The 17,498-nt window shown below is 40.5% G+C and overlaps 1 protein-coding gene across 2 annotated transcripts in view; it reads left to right on the forward strand.

The window, feature by feature from the left end:
- The window catches only part of NPC1 (NPC intracellular cholesterol transporter 1), a 52,335-nt gene that overhangs the window by 13,875 nt on the left and 20,962 nt on the right, over nucleotides 1–17,498 (forward strand). The window contains exons 4-9 of one of the 2 annotated variants that reach the window (XM_020968746.2): nucleotides 8,520–8,695; nucleotides 9,663–9,830; nucleotides 13,633–13,882; nucleotides 14,528–14,601; nucleotides 14,887–15,308; nucleotides 17,156–17,382. In XM_020968746.2, coding sequence (XP_020824405.1) covers nucleotides 8,520–8,695; nucleotides 9,663–9,830; nucleotides 13,633–13,882; nucleotides 14,528–14,601; nucleotides 14,887–15,308; nucleotides 17,156–17,382 — 1,317 coding nt within the window. The remainder of the gene's footprint in view (nucleotides 1–8,519; nucleotides 8,696–9,662; nucleotides 9,831–13,632; nucleotides 13,883–14,527; nucleotides 14,602–14,886; nucleotides 15,309–17,155; nucleotides 17,383–17,498) is intronic. The other variant, XM_020968748.2, reaches the window with a different exon arrangement.

The raw sequence follows: 17,498 nt of genomic DNA on the forward strand, positions 1-17,498 counted from the left end.
TCATTCTATTCGCTCTTCCTCTTCCCCCTTATCTGATTACTCAGCGGTTGTGTCCCTTCCTTTTTTTCCACTCGGATAACAACCAGACTCTCATTATATTGCACGTGGACTGTTGAAAGAGCCTCTTAATTGGTCTCCTTTCTCTTAGTCATTCGCCTTTCCAATCCATCATCCACATGGCTGACAATTTTAATATTCCATAAACCCATGACTCACAGTATCACTCCCCTGCTCAAGAGTTTTCGGTGGCTTCCTGTTGCCTTTAAGACAAAACATAACCTGTTCCCCTTGGCATTTAAAACCCTGTATTATGAGCTGGCTCCAGTCTGCCTTTCAAGGTATATTTTATATTACTTTCCCAGTGTGCCCTGTGTTTCAGTCACATTGGCTTACTGCAGTTCCTCAGGTCTCTTTCCTCCCTGTGTCCTTTCAAAGCTTAGCTCAGTTGCCGCCTCCTCTACAAGTCTTTTTTCTGAACTCCACTAGTTTTTAGAACCCTGTCATCGAAATGACTATGTATCCGCTTTGAATATATTTTGTATTTTACTTTTTGTCTATATTTTGAGTTTCTTTATAATAGCTAGCATTTACATAGTGCATTAAGGTTTGTGAAGCATCTTACAAATATCTTATTTGATCCTTCCAACAGTGCTGGGGAGGCAGGTGCTATTATTATCCTCATTTTTTTTTGTTCTTTTGCCCATGAGGAAACTGAGGCAGGAAGTGATTTCAGTGACTTGTTCAGGTCACACATCTAATAAATGTCTGGACTTAGGTCTTCCTGACTCCAAGCCCAGCATTCTTTCTACTCTGCCATCTAGCTGTCCATAGGACAGCTTCTTGAAGGCAGGGCACAGTGCTGAATACAGAATAGGCATTCTACAGATGCTTGCTTGAATACTATTGGCTACACTTTGCCCTTGACAGTTTAGGGGTTGTTGGATTTCAGACTAGTGGGTGTACCTGCTCGAGGGGTAGAGAGATGGCTTCCAGGTGGTCCTTGAACCTTTAGCAGCTACATGAGATATTTTCTCCTTGTAGCCATGACTCATTTCCTTTTGTGCTCAGCTACTTTCCTCTCCTTTCACTCTGTTTTAGGTTTGGATCTCTATTCTGTATTCCTAATCCTTAAGTAAAGTTGAACTTTGACAATTGTAATCAATTTTGTCTTGGAAGTTTTGCTGAGATCTCAAAGATTGAGATACTTGATGTGGTTGTTTGAAAGCCAAAAGTTCCTGATTGATTTGTTCCTTTGACCTAGCGTATAAAGCAGGGTTTCAGGGTTCAGTCTTTTTTAACCAATAAAGTTCTAATAAAGTATGCATCAATGTATATAGAAGCTAATGTTATTCTTCCAGTGCAGCAAGCTACCAACAACATGAAGGTCTTCGAATCCCTGTCGTAGAGTGGCTTCTGTATATTGGTATAATTGTATTGGAGGCAATTAATAATTTCTTCCCAAGATCCTAGGTCATTTGTAGTTAGTTCTTTGAAGGTGAAAAACCAGATTAATTGTTCTGCTGCATCAGGGAAGACTGAGATCTCCTCAGAGTTATTAATTAGCATTCTAAAATCCGGTTGTAGAATCATCTTAACCCTTAAAGAGACCTATGAGGTCATGTAGTCTAGCCACTGGGACACAGAAGAAGTGACTGATCCATAGTCAACATGTACCAGTTACTAGAGCCAATAATCGAATCCAGGTCCTTTGGATCAAAATCCAGTGCTCATTTCACTAGCTTTTTCACCATTACAGATCTCTATGAACAGATCAATCAGAAAGATTGGCAAACTGACACCCATGAGTTTGCTGAGTGCCTAAGTTGACTAAAGTGATATACAAAGTATTGTGAGAGATAACAAAGGGGTCACTGCCTACAAGGAAAGAAAAACAGTAAAGAGGGTGAACTCACTTCTTTCAAAATTAATTTATTTTGAATATCAACAATCACTTCTTCCATAAGCTTTTGAATTTTAAGTTTTTCTCCCTTTCTCTCTCCACCTCCCCGAGATGACAAGCAATCTGATATAGCTACACATATACATTCCTGTTAAAATATTTTCACATTAGTCATGTTGTAAGTAAGAATTAGAACCAATAGGAGGAACCACCAGAAAGAGGAAACAAAACACAACAGTAGAAAAAAAATAGCAGATTGTATGCTTTGATCTGCATTCAAACTCCATAGTTCTTGCTTTGGATGTGGATAGCATCTTCTATCATTGGAGATGTCTTAGATCCTTGTGTTGCTGAGAGGGTTAAGTCTATTAATATTAAGTCATCTCACAACGTGTCTATTAACTGTGTACAACGTTCTGCTCAATTCACTCAGCATCAGTCCATACAAGTCTTTCCAAGTTTTTCTGAAGTCAGCCTGTTCATCATTTCTTATAGCACAATAGTATTCCATTATATTCATATGCCACAACTTGTGAACTCACGTTTAAAAAATATTTTACTGACTCCTTTTGCTTTATTTAGTACTGCTGCAATTATTTCCTTTTGTTCCTCTGCTCACCCTGTGCCTTTCCCTCTCCCCAACCTACCCCAGAATCTTTCCTTTATAGCAAAGAAAAATAATTATGCAAATTCCGCTAATGCAGTGGCAAAGGTCTGAATTCTTATATGTCCTTCCACCACCTTAGGCCACCATTTTTTTTCTCCTTGGGTGTTAACTTCCTATTCCTGATGTCTGTACTATTGCATACTTTACCTGTTGTGTCCAAATATAGTTTTCTATAGTGTAAAATAGGTGCACTTCTTCTGTGTTTCTGAAATAAATCTTATTTTGCTAGACCCTACTATCCCCTCAAGCTATCGTCATCAGCGTCAACGTAGCTAGTGTTTATGTAGTTCTTTAAGATTTACAAAGGTTTTCTGTACATGTTATTTCGTTTGATCCTTCCAGTAGCACTTTGGGAGGTAGGCACTATGATTATCCCCTTTTATAGGTGAAGAAACAAGCAGAGAGAAGCTGATTGTCACACAGCTAAGAAAGGATCTGATCTGGGTCTTCATGTTTCCTTATATCTCTTCTCCCTTCCTTAGTGGCATACATCCACTTCTCTCACTTTTCAGCTCTTTGTCGTCTCACGTTTGACCTCACTCAATCCAAATGGGCTCATCTTTTCTCAGTTCTGATTCTTGGCCTCTGCTGCATTTGACATTGTTGACTACCCTCTCTTCCTGGCTTCTCTCCCCTGGGGTTTTATGATGCTGCTTTCTCCTGGTTCCTTTCCTACCTGCTTGACCACTCTTTATCAGTGTCTTTTGCTGCTTTTTCATCCACATCGTACCCCCTTACTATGGGAGTTTTTCCTCAGTGTTGCAGGCTGGGCCCTAATCTCATTGGCTGTAGTGGGTTTAACTATCGTATCTATGCAGATGACTTTCAAACGTATGTATCCAGCCTCAATCTCCTGCCATCCTACTGCCCATCTTTGGTCCCCAGTCATTGAATACGTATTGGGCATTTCAGATTGGATATCACAGAGATATCTTCAGCTTTCAGCATATCTAAAACCGAATTTAGCATCTTTCCCCCAGAACGTCTCCTTTTTTAAACTTCTCTATTGTCAAAGATATCACCAGCCTTGCAGTTGCTCAGGTTCATAAACTTTGCCTCAAAAAACCAAAAACAAAAAGCCAACAATAATCTTTGCCTCATTCTGGACTCCTTACTCTTTTACCCCCCATTTCCAAACAGATGGGAAATCTTGGCCTTTATGCCTTCACAGCTTTGCACAGAATCCCTTTACTCACACAACTTCTTTATCGCCTCTCACCTTGCTAACTGAAACAGTCTCCCACACATATGGGAGTCCTTCCCACATATTGCTGCAAAAGTAATTTAAGTGCTATATGATTCCCCTATTCAGCCATTTCCTTCGGCTTCCTATTGCTTCTATGATCAAAAATAAATTCCTCAGTTTAGCTTTTAAAGCCCTACACATCCTGGCCATAGCCTACTTTTCCGAGCTCTTTGGACATTAGTATGTTTTGAGATCCATCCAGCAAAACTATCCTCCTCTCCCTGGCTATCCCCCATTCCTGGAATGTATTCCTTCCTTCCTTCTGCTTCTTTTCCTTTAATATGCCTTTTGCATGAAGCCTTTCCTGATCTTCTCCCTTAACCTCCATCTGCTAATAGCTTTCCTACCTTGTGTTTAACCGCTTTTTAATATATTTGTATTTATTAACTCTACATATTTGTGTGTGTATACTGTGTAGATTTTATACACATATATTTATATGTATACCATATCTATTTTACATATATTTGTTTTCTCCCATTAAAATATGAGCTTATTGTAAGGATTGTTTTACTCTTTGTCCTTCTATCACCAGTGCCTAATATAATACCTGGCACAAAGTAGGTACTCAGTAAATAATGGCTAATTGATTTGCTTAGAATCTTCTTAGTTGCCTTGAGAATGGCAAGGAAGGACTATTAATTTATGGTACTTTAATTTAGTTCTGTCCTCACCTCTGTTGAGCAGTCTTATTCTTACTGGCTCCCTGTATCACTTCCCAATAATAGCCACTATTTAAAATTTCTTTTCTGCCAAGGCCTTCCACCAAATCCTTATGCTTCTCCCTTAAAGGGATGACTGAACTTTCCTGAGAAGATTGAGGCCATTCTAAGTGGCTCCCTCTGTTCTTATCCTTTCTGTCCTCACTTATCTCATTAATCCCCTGACCTGAGAAGAGGAAGAATTCCTACTCTAAGATAGGGCTAATACAGTCTTTTTTTTTGGGGGGGCAGGTTGGGCAGTGGGGTTAAGTGACTTGCCCAGGATCACACAGCTAGTAAGTGTTATGTGTCTGAGGCTGGATTTGAACTCAGGTCCTCCTGAATTCAGGGCCAGTGCTCTATCCATTGCGCCACCTAGCTGCCCCCTAATACAACCATTTTTACAAACATTTATTAAATGCATTGTGCTGAGCTCTGGGGACACAAAGAACCTCAAAAAGACAGTCCCTCAATTGTATATTGAAATGGGGGGGGGGACGCATGTCTAGCTAGATACAGGATATACAGAGTAAGTGCAAGGTAATCTGAAAGAAAGCCTAACTAGCTTGAGGGACCTAGAAAGGTCTGCAGAAAAATAGAATTCTGACCCAAGTCTTGAAGGAAGGGAAAACCAAGAGGTGGAGTTGAGGGGGGCAGGGCATTCCTGGCATGGGGCACAGCCAGGGCAGACACAGAATCTCCTTTTGACAAGGAGAAGGAGAACAGTTTCACATTTGAGGATCTGCATGTAGGCCAGCGAGTGGCAGACTCTCCCGCTGTCTCTCCTAGAGCTTTGTTTCAGCAGTTGTTTCTTCTGCATAGCCAGTCTTCAGTCTCCCTGTCTTTCCCGTCTGCCAACAAACAGGGTCTTCCTAGTCAAAAAAAGCCCTTCACCTGGTGCTTCTGCCCCATTTTCCTGTTCTCCCATTTCTGTCTCCCAGTCACTGTCAGACTTTGAATGAGTTGAAAATGCTGTGACTGATGTGGAGGCTACTTTTTCACCATTCACTCTTTCTTAATCCCTTTTAATCTTATTTCTGTCTGTACCATTCTGTTGAAGCTACTCTCTGCAAGGTCACTGGCAATCTCTTCGTTGCTAAATGCAGTGGCCTTGGTTCAGATCACTTCTTTTTGGCATCTTTGCAGCATTGGATGCTGACTCCCCCCTTTCTGGCCCCGCCCCCATTCCTGAGTATGCCCTTTCTCCCTTTGCTTCATTCAGAGATCACACCGGCCTGGCTTTCCCTTGTACATTCCTTTTCCCTTTATTCCCTTTGACCCCTTGCCTTCTTCCTACCTAGCTGTTGCTCAACATGTGCTTTTAAGCAGACGGGCGGCTTCAGCTCTCACCTCTTTATTGAACAAAATCCTTGAGGGCAGGGCTGTTTTGGTCTTTGAATCTCCACTATGGCACATACTGGCACTTAATGTTTATTTGAATTGAATGACTGTTGCTAAGCAGTCTTCCTATTGCTTCCTTATCAACTCACTATCCCATTTTCCACAGCAGCTCTTCCAGACCTCATCCCTCCTTAAACCTCCTGCAGCTCCCTCTCCCCCCAACTCTCTCAGCTGAGAACTCTGCTTCATATTTTACAAAAAATATTGAGGCCATTCGTGTGAACTCCCTCTTCTTCCTACTTCCTCATCTCATGTCACTCAGATGCCTTCTGCCACCATTTCCCCCTTCACCCATCTCACATGATGAAGTTGCCTTACTCCTTACCAAGGCTTTACCCCTCTACCTGTTCAAACAATCCCATTCCATCCCCTCCCCTTCAACAGATTGCCCCCTCTGTCATCCCCATTCTATCACGTATTTTCAATCTCTCTCTTACTACTGACTCATTCCCTACTGCCTGCAAACATGCCCATGTTTCTCCCATCCTCCAAAAACCCCTCACCTACTTGATCCTTCTATCTCTGATACATTTCCCTGCTGTCCCTGTACCTGCTTGTGCCTGTACCTTTCTCTGTATTGCCACCGCTGCCACTCTACTATGAGCCTGCATTGTCACCCTCCTAGTGAAATGGAGTCTCCATTCTCTTTTACCTGCTGCAGCCTCTTCTACCCTTTCCTACCATTTTTGGCCCAGTCTTCTTTGTACGTTGATCCAGACCCATCAGTCCTCTGTTAAAGGCTGTCAGTAATTGTTCCCTCTTGCCTGTTTTGTGTGATATCTGAGGCCTATGTAATCTGGCCCTCCCCTTCATACTTATCCAGCCACATCCTCTGTTCCTCTCTCCACATATAAGGCATGCCAGCCCATCTGGACATTTCTTTTTGAACCCTGCCACAAACACTTCTTGTGGTCAGCTGCACCAGCCTACTTGCTGTCCATCACAGAGGACTCTTTGTTTCCTGACTGTGCATTTGCCCTGCTTGTCCCCCATGGTGGAATTCTTTCCCTTCTCACCTCTTTTAGAATCCATGGCTTCTTTCAAGACTCAGCTCAAATCTCACTTTTTGAAGCAGACCCTTTCTTGTTGTCCTTGCTGCTGTCTTCCCCTTTAGATTTCTTCCTCTGTGTGTGTGTTTGTGTTTGTATGCACATACGTACATGAATATGTGTGCTTATGTATGTACACATAAACACATAACAACTATGTACCTAGGTGTGTACATGTACATCTCCCTCATGATGTATTCACATTGTTTCCCTCCCCTAGGCATGGACTGTTTTTTGCATATCTTTGTGTTTCCAGTACAGTGCGTCATTAATAAGCATGAGTAAATGATTGTTGACTGATTGCTTCCTCTGGTTAGGATGCCCTCCCTTTTCTACTTGTTGAGTCCCACTCATCTTTTTAAAACTCAGTTCAGATATCTGCTTCTACATGAAGCCTTTCTTCATCTCCCCAGTCATTACTGGACTTCCTACTTCCTTCCCCCCCTTCACCTCCTATATATCATTTTCTGTGCATAAGAATTTCATTCTGTATAGATTTTTTAACCTACCTAAGTGCCTTGTACACTATACAGTGTTCTGTACCCTAAAAGCACTTGATAAATGTTTAAATATTTTTTAAAGGGTCTTGGATTAGAAACCCCAGCAGTACTTTAGAGACAGTTTATAAGACAGCAGGCCCTCTGACCAGCGAGCAGGCCAAAGAGAGTGGTAAAAGCCCAGGGGTGGGGGAACCCATGGCGGGTGTTAAGCAGAAATAGTTCTTTAAGTCCTGGAGAATAATGCATTTAGATTATGGGGTAAACTCCAGAATCCTGCAAAGCAAACCTTGAGTGAAGGTAATCACTGCTCACTCCACGCATTGGAGCAGTCAGGCATCTGCCGTTGCAGCAGCAGAAGACCAAAGGACCATCATATGCACAGTGTAGATAAACTTGTTTGCTGTCTGTGGGTTTTTTATGTCCACCCAGGCAACTCCATGGCTTTATTCTTCAACAGGAAAGACAGCAGTCTCCTAAAAACCTAGTTGCTAATAAACTGAGAGAAGTAAAGCAAGGCTGGTTTTACTATTTAAGGGTGTGGTGGTGGAGACCCTCATTCGTAAACTGGGCCTCAAAAAATTAGTTAAAAACTCTTTGTTCGTGTGCATGGAAATCTTTAGTAAAAAGTGAAGCATTTATATGATCTGAAGAGAAATCAGAATATCTTTTTGTTTTTGTTTTTGTTTAAACAACCTGGAAGCCCTACCACACTTTTGAGAGGGAGCCTTAGGTGAAGTGGGACATGGGGAAACAAAAATTATTAGTGCCATTAGATGGTTATAGGACAAAAATTTAAGAACCTACTAGATTAAACCTCTTTTTCCTCTTTATGTTCTTTGTTTGACATTTGTCGGTAAGATGATTCTGAGTCCCTCTGGTTTTGAGAAAGACCGCATCTCTAGATGAATTGATATGTACAGAGAAGTATTTTCTTTCCGTGAAACTTTCTGTTCAAAAAACCAGTAGGGATTTGGAATCAAGTACATTCTCATCACAACTCTATTTGTATACCATATCATTTGGTTAACATGACCTCCTCTTGGCTTTTTCTTCAGGTGTCCATCCTGTTTTTACAACCTGATGAACTTGTTTTGTGAGCTAACCTGCAGCCCTCGACAAAGCTTGTTTCTGAATGTTACAGATACCACAGACTATAATGATACCACCACAAATGAGACCAAAAGAAATGTAGAAGGACTACAGTACTACATTGGACAGAGCTTTGCTGATGGTCAGTTAACATAGAGAGTGTATGTGTGTAGTATAAGAGCGCCTGATGAGTTGGAAGACCTCTGCTTAAGTACCATATGAACTGTGTATTACTTTTATCCTTTGAGTTAAACGATTATTACAGGATAAACGCTACCACCACCACATTAATAATAACTGCTAGCATTTCTTTGGTGCTTCAGAGTTTGCCTGTGTTATCTCATTTGATCCTTAGAACAACCCAGTGAGGTAGGTACTATTATTATCCCCATTTTATAGAGAGAGAAAAAGTCACAGAGAGGTTCAGCATCTTACCCCAGGGTCACACAGTAAGTATCTGAATCAGAATTCAAACTGAAGTCTCCTTCAGATCTAGCACTGTATGCAAAATACCACCTAGCTGCCTCTGTTAGAAAAGAACAGATTGGAAATAAGCCAAGTTCTTATTATTTTGTGGAGTAGAAATAACAATTGGCATTTATATGGCACTGTCAGGTTTGCGGTGCTTGGAAAACCATCTTTTGAAATTGAGATGGGGTCATTTCTCTGCACATTCTGAGCCTGAAGCGCCTCTGGAGATGAGACAGACTCTGCCAGTCTGGTTATTTCTCTTCCGCCCCTGGTACTTAGTGAGCTCTGCTTTTCTTTGACTCTCTTCTTGTTGTTTGGAGGCACAAAATGAGTCAGGGGAAGAGTTTACACTTACTGCTCAGAGAAGAGAAAGCCCAAACATCCCCACTTGTTTTCTCCCTTTCTTTTGATGTACTTTGGCTCTGCCTGAGATAAGTTGTGCAGTGTGAGTGCAGGTCCCCTGTGCTGTGTGCTTCAGTGTTTGTCTTCCGTCCTGTTTGCAGGGGCTCTAGAATTCCCGGAGCTGGCTGCCTTTGAACACCTCTTTGGGGTGGAGAGGGGCATCTTTATAAGAAGAGGCAGGGGAACTAAAGCAAGTATATTCCATTTCACCTTTTTTCCTCATTGTTGGTCTTTAGCCATGTATAATGCCTGCCGGGATGTTGAGGCCCCCTCAAGTAATGATAAAGCCCTGGGGCTTCTCTGTGGGAAAGATGCTAAAGACTGCAATGCTACCAATTGGATTGAGTACATGTTCAATAAAGATAATGGACAAGCACCTTTCACTATCACACCTATTTTTTCAGGTAGGGGAAAGTTGTTCTTTGTCAATTATGTTCAAAATCTATTGTTTTAATGCCAGAGAATAAACTAAATGGATTGGGGGTTGGGCAGGGTTGACATTATATAAATTTGGTTCCTCATACCTATATTCTGTAGTGTGAAACTTATCAAATTCTGTTAGTGGTGTACTGAAAAGCAGGCGGCTTTGGAGTCTGGTGCCCAGGGTTTGAATCTCGAGTATGCTGTGTGATGTTGAGCCAGACTTTTAGTAAGAGGGGGTTGAACTAGATGGCTTTGAAGGGCCCTATGGTGATGTGAACTCCAAAGTGATTTCTGAAACAAATGTCTTGCTTCTGATTTGGAAACAAAAGGCACATAATTAAAATAAAATTGATGACTACAACTAATAGTTTGCTGCTAATAAACAAAAGAGGGGCACCTTGCTAGTGGCTGTAGTCGGCCCCTATACTAACTCTTTAGAAGTAAAATAAGATAGCATTAGTTAGTTTTGGTTTTCACAGAACTAATGTCATGGGCGAGAGTATGAGAGGGCTGTATGGACAGATAGAGGAGTGCCAGATTAGGGTGGGCCTTGAATATCAAACAGAGGAGTCAAAACTTTTGAGGCAGTAGGGAACCACTGATGACTTGAGCAGAGGAGTGACATGAGAAAGTGTATGCTTTAAGAGGGTTTGTCTGGCAATAGATGAATTGAATTACAGAGAAAAGTAGAGCAGTAAGATCTACTAGGAAACTGTTGTTTCCACCTGTGTCCACCTGTCCAGGTGGGTAGTAGTGAGGCCTTATACTAGATTAGGTGAAAGTGAACCAGAGAAAGCCTCATTGGCATTTGGGAACTGATAAAGAATATGGGCAATGATAGAATCCTGGTCCCAAGCGCAATTGCACATCATGTACAGTAATACATAGTTTATGGAGGACAGGATGGTGCTTATAGCCATTTGTAATTATAGGACTAGTAGTACCCTTGATCCCTTGCCCTCCTCCTACAGGCTGTCTCCACTATTCCCCACCTTCAGGTTTGTAGTCTCTCATTATCTGATGGTTTCTTCTCTGTTGCCTAAAGACAAACCAGGGCTATCCCATCCTTTGAAAAACAAAAAACAAAAACCACCACTCGCCACACCCTGCCATGCCTGCCACCCTCAGGCTTTATCTCTCTCCCTCTTTTCAGCTAAATTTAAAAATATTGTCAGTTCTCAAGGCCTCTCCTTCATCTCTTCTCACTTGCTTTTGAACTTTCTTTAATCTGGTTTCTGAGTCCAGTCTAGTGTCACAAGCTGCCTATGGGACACTTCAGATTAATGTCACATAGGCATCTCACTCTATTATCTTCCCTGACAAACCCACTCCTCTTCTGAGACTCCCCAATTCCTGGTTTTTTTAATTGTTTTTAATACTATCTTCTTTTTCTTTTATCATTAGTTATCCCAAGTATTCCCTCCTCCCAGAGAACCATCCCATATAACAAATAGTATTTTTTAGGAGGAAAAAAAATCAGAACAACTAATCAATACATTGAAAAAGTCCAAAAACGTGCAGTGTGTAACACCTGTGGACTTTCCATCTGCATGAAAGGATGAGTTGGGGGTGTCCTCTCATATATCTTCATTTGAGTTCTGTTTGCTCTTTATAATTTTGTTACATTTACTTTTTTTATGTCATTCTTTGCATTTATGTTGTTGTAGTCACTGTGTATATTGGTTTTTTGTCTGCTTTTACTTAATTTTGCATCAGTTCATATAGATCTTTCTGTGTATGTTCATTTCACGCACATCATTTCTTAAAGCACAGTAATATTCCATTACATTGATGGGCATCTACTTTGTTTCCAACATATATATATATATATATATATATATATATATATATATATATATATATATACACACACACACACACACACACACACACACACACACACACACACACACACACACACACATATATATATACACATATATATATATATACACACACATACACACACACACATATACATATACACACACCTTTTGGATACCAAACCTTCATTAGAGAAATTTGATTAAAAAAAAAAAGACCTTCTTTTCTCCATTTGACCACTTCCCTTCTTATCTTAGATGTGCTAATTTTTCCATTACTGGGGTTTCCACCCTTATCCCCCAGTTGCTGGTACCTTCCCTCATAACATTACTTTCCATTTCCATCTTGTGTATGCATGTTGTTTTATCCTTTTGAATGTACATTCCTTGAGGGTAGGAACTGTTTTCACTTTTTGTCTTTACATCTTTAGTGCTAAGCATGTGCCTTCCCCATAGGAGGCCTTTTCTCTCTTTCTTCTTTGGCCTGTGTGTCAGAAATCATAATATTCAGTAAACCTCAAATAAGAGAAAACAAATTAAAGATTTGTCCATTTCTAATTTCAAATTAAAGAATAGGAGCTCCTTGCCTTTCTATAGTGCTATAGCTTTTTTTAATAAAAACTTTTTTCAGTTAGCAAGCATTTATTTTCTCTCCATTTCTCCCATTGAGAAAGAAAACAAAAACAAAAACCTTTATAACAGATATCCATTGTAGAACAAAACATTCTCCCATTAGCCATGTCCAAAAATCTGTAAATCATTTTGCTTGACTCCGTCACCTCTCTGTCTTAGAAGGTGGGTAGTATTCGTCATCATTTATTCAGTCATTTTTCAGTGTCCCACTCTTTGTGACCCCATTTGGGGCTTTCTTTGCAAAGATGCTGGAGTGGTTTGCTGTTTCCTTCTCCAGCTCATTTTACAGATGAGGAACTGAGACAAACAGGTGTAAGTGATTCGTCCAGGGTCACTCAGCTAGTAATGTCTGAGGCTGGGTTGAACTCAAGAAGATGAGTCTTCCTGATTATCACCAGGCCAGGCACTCTATCCACTGCACCATCTAGCTGCCTCTGTTCTTCATCATTGGGCTTCTAAAATTATAATCTGCCATTACACTGATCTGAGTTCTTAAGTCTTTCAAAGTTGTTTGTTGTAGCTATTGTATAAATTGTTCAACTGGTTTTGCTCATTTCATTCTGCATCAGTTAATGCGAACCTTCCCAAGTTTGTCTGAAACTGTCCCTTTTGTAATTTCTTAGGGCATCATAGTATCCCATTGCATTCATTTACCACATTGTGTTCAGCTGGTCCTTATTTGATGGATACTCCCTTAATTTCCTCTTCTTTGCCACCACAAACATTGCTGCTATAGATATTTTTGTAAATATAGAGACTCTGATTTCTTTGGTGTATGGTCCTAGTGGTGGTAGTATTGCTCAGTCAGGGGCACAGTTTCAAATAGCTTTCCAGAATGACTGCAGTAGACTCTTAATGAATGCTTGTTGATAGAGAAATAGAAAGCCATCTAGTAGACTAGAAAGTTAAGGAACTTACCTGGAATCCCATAGCTAGTATGTGTCTAAGATGGGAAATGAATCCATTGCTGGTCCTCAGTAGAAAGGAATCTCCTTGCTGGGAATTGCCTGTACTTGTGAAATCAGAAGTTGTGGGTGGGGTAGGGGGAGATAGGAAGAGATGGCGGGAGGTAAATCAAGTGGAAGAGGAAGAGGGAGACTTTTTTTTTGCTATATGACTGTTTCTTTGGTTTCTTTTTAAAATATGTATATACATATGTATGTGAGTATATATATAAAATGAATATTATGAATGGTTCTTTTCTGTGTTGTTGTCATTTAAAGTTTCTCAAATAAAATCAAGTTCTCATTCTGTTAAGATGTATTGTTAATTTGTTAATCTGTGAATTTGTTAAAATGTATTAACTGAACATTGTTTAATCTCTCAGATGTCCCTGTTCATGGAATGGAACCAATGAACAATGCCACCAAAGGCTGTAATGAGTCAGTGGATGACGTAACTGGGCCTTGTAGCTGTCAGGATTGTTCCATTACTTGTGGGCCCAAACCCCAGCCCCCACCGCCTCCTGCTCCTTGGCTGATACTTGGCTTGGATGCCATGTGTGTCATTATGTGGATCTTCTACATGGGATTCTTGCTTGTGTTTTTTGGAATGTTTTTTATAGTATGGTGTTACAGGTAAGGACTGACAAGGTTTTAGGGGAAAAAAGCAAACTTGTGGGTGACATTGTTAACTTTCTTTTGGCTGTCAAGTGCCGATTATAGTAATTGGTGTAGGAAACAGTTTTGTAAGTTATTAATACAGAATGTGAATTTTTTTTTAAAGCAAGCAGCCATTCTGAGGCTTGTTGAAACACTAAGCCAATTTTTTCTAAATTATGTATAATTCATAGGAGTGTTTCTTGTTCTAATGGGCTTTTTGCTGAAACTATCCAATCATCAGAATTAAATCAGTTCAAATCCTTTTTTGTCCCCTCTGAGTTTCTGTTCAAATCCTTTTTTGTCCCCTCTGAGTTTCTGAATAAGTGTTTACTTTGTCATTAGTCTGGAATAATACATTTTTGAGCCTAAAATATGTGAGATGCAGACTTTAAGTTGAAGACTTTGAAAAGACACTTTGATTTTGTTAACTGTTTAAAGAACATGTGCAAAAAAAAAGCAGATCTTTTTTTTCAGGATGCATATGGAGAAAAGATGAATACTCTTGAACAAAGAAGAAACAGGAAAAGCTTTCTGTGGGATTATAGTGATTTCAGAGTAATCTTTTCAGAATCACAGCATAATTAAAAGTTTATTAATATTGCTTATACTTTTTTTCCCCAGAAAACGGTATTTTGTCTCTGAGTACACACCTATTGATGGCAATATAGCATTTTCTGTTAATGCCCATGATCGAGGTATGCGTATTTGAGATTTGACAAAGAAAGGGGGGTTGGAGCTTTAGGCATCATGGTTATGAAAAAATAATTTTTAGTATGGGGGAAGGGACTCCTTACATGCTAAATTTATTCCTCTCCTGGGTGAGGGTATGAATCACCCACCTCTGGGAGGGAAAGCATGGATTTTGTGTCCATCGTCACAGACCTTAGGCTAGTCAAAGATTTTTCCCACCCCCCTGTAAGCTCTGAATCCAGTCACTGCTGTATGAAGTTTGTTAATTTATTTCCTGTTAAAAATTTCAGGAATGGCTTGGCTCTTAACCTCCAACCTCCCTTCCTCTCATGCTCTTCCAGGGGAGGCCTCCTGTTGTGATCGGCTCAGTGTAGCAGTTGAGGGCTGCTTGACCAAAGGCTTCACCCGCTGGGGATCTTTCTGTGTTAGAAACCCAGGGCCCGTCATCTTCTGCTCCCTGGTCTTCATCGCAGCGTGCTGTTCGGGTCTGGTGTTTATGAGACTCACTACCAATCCAGTGGATCTTTGGTCAGCCCCCGACAGCCAAACTCACCTGGAGAAAGAATACTTTGAAACTAACTTTGGGCCTTTTTTCCGTACTGAACAGCTTATCATCCAGGCTCCATACACTAAACAACACACTTACCAGCCATATCCTTCCGGAACAGATGTTCCCTTTGGGCCCCCTCTGGACAAAGGCATCCTGCACCAGGTAATGTGCCGTTCGATAATGTCGTCCAGGAGGTACAGACATACTATATTTGTGGTACATCCTAAGGAAGGCACTTTTTGGGGGAGTGGGGAAAGACTGGACTTGTAATTTCATCAGCTCCCATTGAAGAATTCCCACAGCATCTTCTCTGCAAATAAAGAGTTGCTTGGAGCATTAAGTAGTTAAGGGACTTGCCCAGGATCACACAGCTGCTATATGTCTGAGGTAGGACTTGGACCCAGGTTCTTCCTGGCTTGGAGACCTCTTCTCTGTCCTTTACTTGAGAGCATGGCAGGCCGGTCCTACTCATCCAGACCACACTAGCAAAGACATTATTGTATTTCAAGATTCTTGAATAAACATACAGCCTTTCTGCAAGAAGATTTAAAGAACTAGTAGAATTTTATGGTCGGTCCCACTCTTATGTACTTCTTGTGGCAAAACCTGCCTTTTTATTGAGGTTGGATGGGAAAATTCGTCTAAACAAAGGGGAGACTTTACCAGTAATTTCTTCCTCATCAAGAACTTATTTACTAAAACTTGACATTGTGGATTTTCTCAAAATGAGAGTTTGGGTTTTTTTCAGTCATTAGTTAAGTGGCTTCTCAGAGTGATGAGCCTTCTAAAACTTAATGCTTGGCTGGTTGGGAAGAAAACTTATTTTGTATTGAACACGTTGGCAGTAATTATCCTAAAATCCTTGTATTTTGCCTTCCATCATATTTAATGAGAGATGCCCCCAAGCTTCTCAGGAAGGTTTTTAAAACCATCCCATACTGTCCTGTACTACACTGTGCCTGTGGATATGTCATCCAACTTCTTTTTGTACAGTTCCAGATTTTTTTAATCTTCTCAAACATGATTCCTGATTGTAAACTCCATCAGATTAAACCAGCATTTTTGAAGCATAATCCTGTGTGCCAGGCCCTGTTCTAGGGGCTGGGGATATAGAGATAAAAGTTGTGTCTCTCCCCGCTTCTCAAGGGGACAAGACAAAACATTTATATACAGAAGTAGATTTGAACGTAAAGCAAATTTGAAGTAATTGTCGGTGGGAGGTGGGGGAGAGGTACTAGCAAGTTTGATCCTTTGAGAAATGTTTTATAAAACTTCAAGGAGATGGCAACAAAAAAGTCTGACGTCTTATTTCAGAAAGTAGGATGTTTAGTCTTCCACATCCCCGTTTCCTACTTTGTTGAATACAGATTGTGTAGTGCCTACTTCTCCTATCTGCATTAGCAAGATCAAAGACCCAGAAGAGTGGGGTGTTGGTAACAGCTCCACACTGCCTTGCCCCAGGTAGTTTTGGAAGGTTTGAGGTTATCGGAAGAGGGTTTTTTTGAGGGCCACTGGGAGTTTTACCTTATTTTCGCTGATGTTTTCTTCTCTGACTTTTTGCTGCTCTGAGAAATTGCGTACCTTCAGCCATTTGGTCCTTCCAAAAGCCACTCATGGTTCCCTATAAAGTGTGAGGTCTGGGAAGGCAGCCTAGTTGTCCATATTTTAAGAATCACTCTGGGCTTTGGTTTGCATACTTAGGAGAGTTCTGCTTCAGATATAATCCTCCTCTTACAGATTGGGACAGGGGTTGTATGAACTTTTTTTTTTTTGGGCATTTTGATCAGAGTATTTCACTATGATTAGTTTCTTTTGTAATTCCATATATTTTATTATATGCATTTAAAAACATTTTGTGAGAAAAGGATGCATATAATATCCATTATAAAAAAAGTTTAAAAACCCCTAGATTAGGGGAACTTATACCTCCCATTTTCTGACCCCAATTATCAAAATGTTAATCAACTGTTAGTTAACTATCTAATGTAAACATGGTTCTGTTCTTCTAGGTGCTAGACTTACAGACAGCCATCGAGAACATTACTGCTTCTTATAACAATGAAACTGTGACACTTCAGGACATCTGTTTGGCGCCCTTATCACCTTCCAACAACAACTGTAGCATTATGAGTGTACTCAATTACTTCCAGAACAGCCATTCTGTTTTGGACCACGAAAAAGGAGATGAGTTCTATGTCTATGCAGATTATCACACCCACTTCTTATACTGCATACGGTAAGCAAGAGTATAGTTGGAATTGGCCAGTGAGAAAATGACTTTTTAAGAATTATCCGGGCATGGTGGCACATACATGCCTGTAGTCCCTGCTTCTGGGGAGGCTGAAAATGATG

This window comes from Phascolarctos cinereus, unplaced genomic scaffold (genome assembly GCF_003287225.1).
Source record: "Phascolarctos cinereus isolate Bilbo 61053 unplaced genomic scaffold, phaCin_HiC Scaffold_4;HRSCAF=312, whole genome shotgun sequence".
NCBI classification, from domain to species: domain Eukaryota; kingdom Metazoa; phylum Chordata; class Mammalia; order Diprotodontia; family Phascolarctidae; genus Phascolarctos; species Phascolarctos cinereus.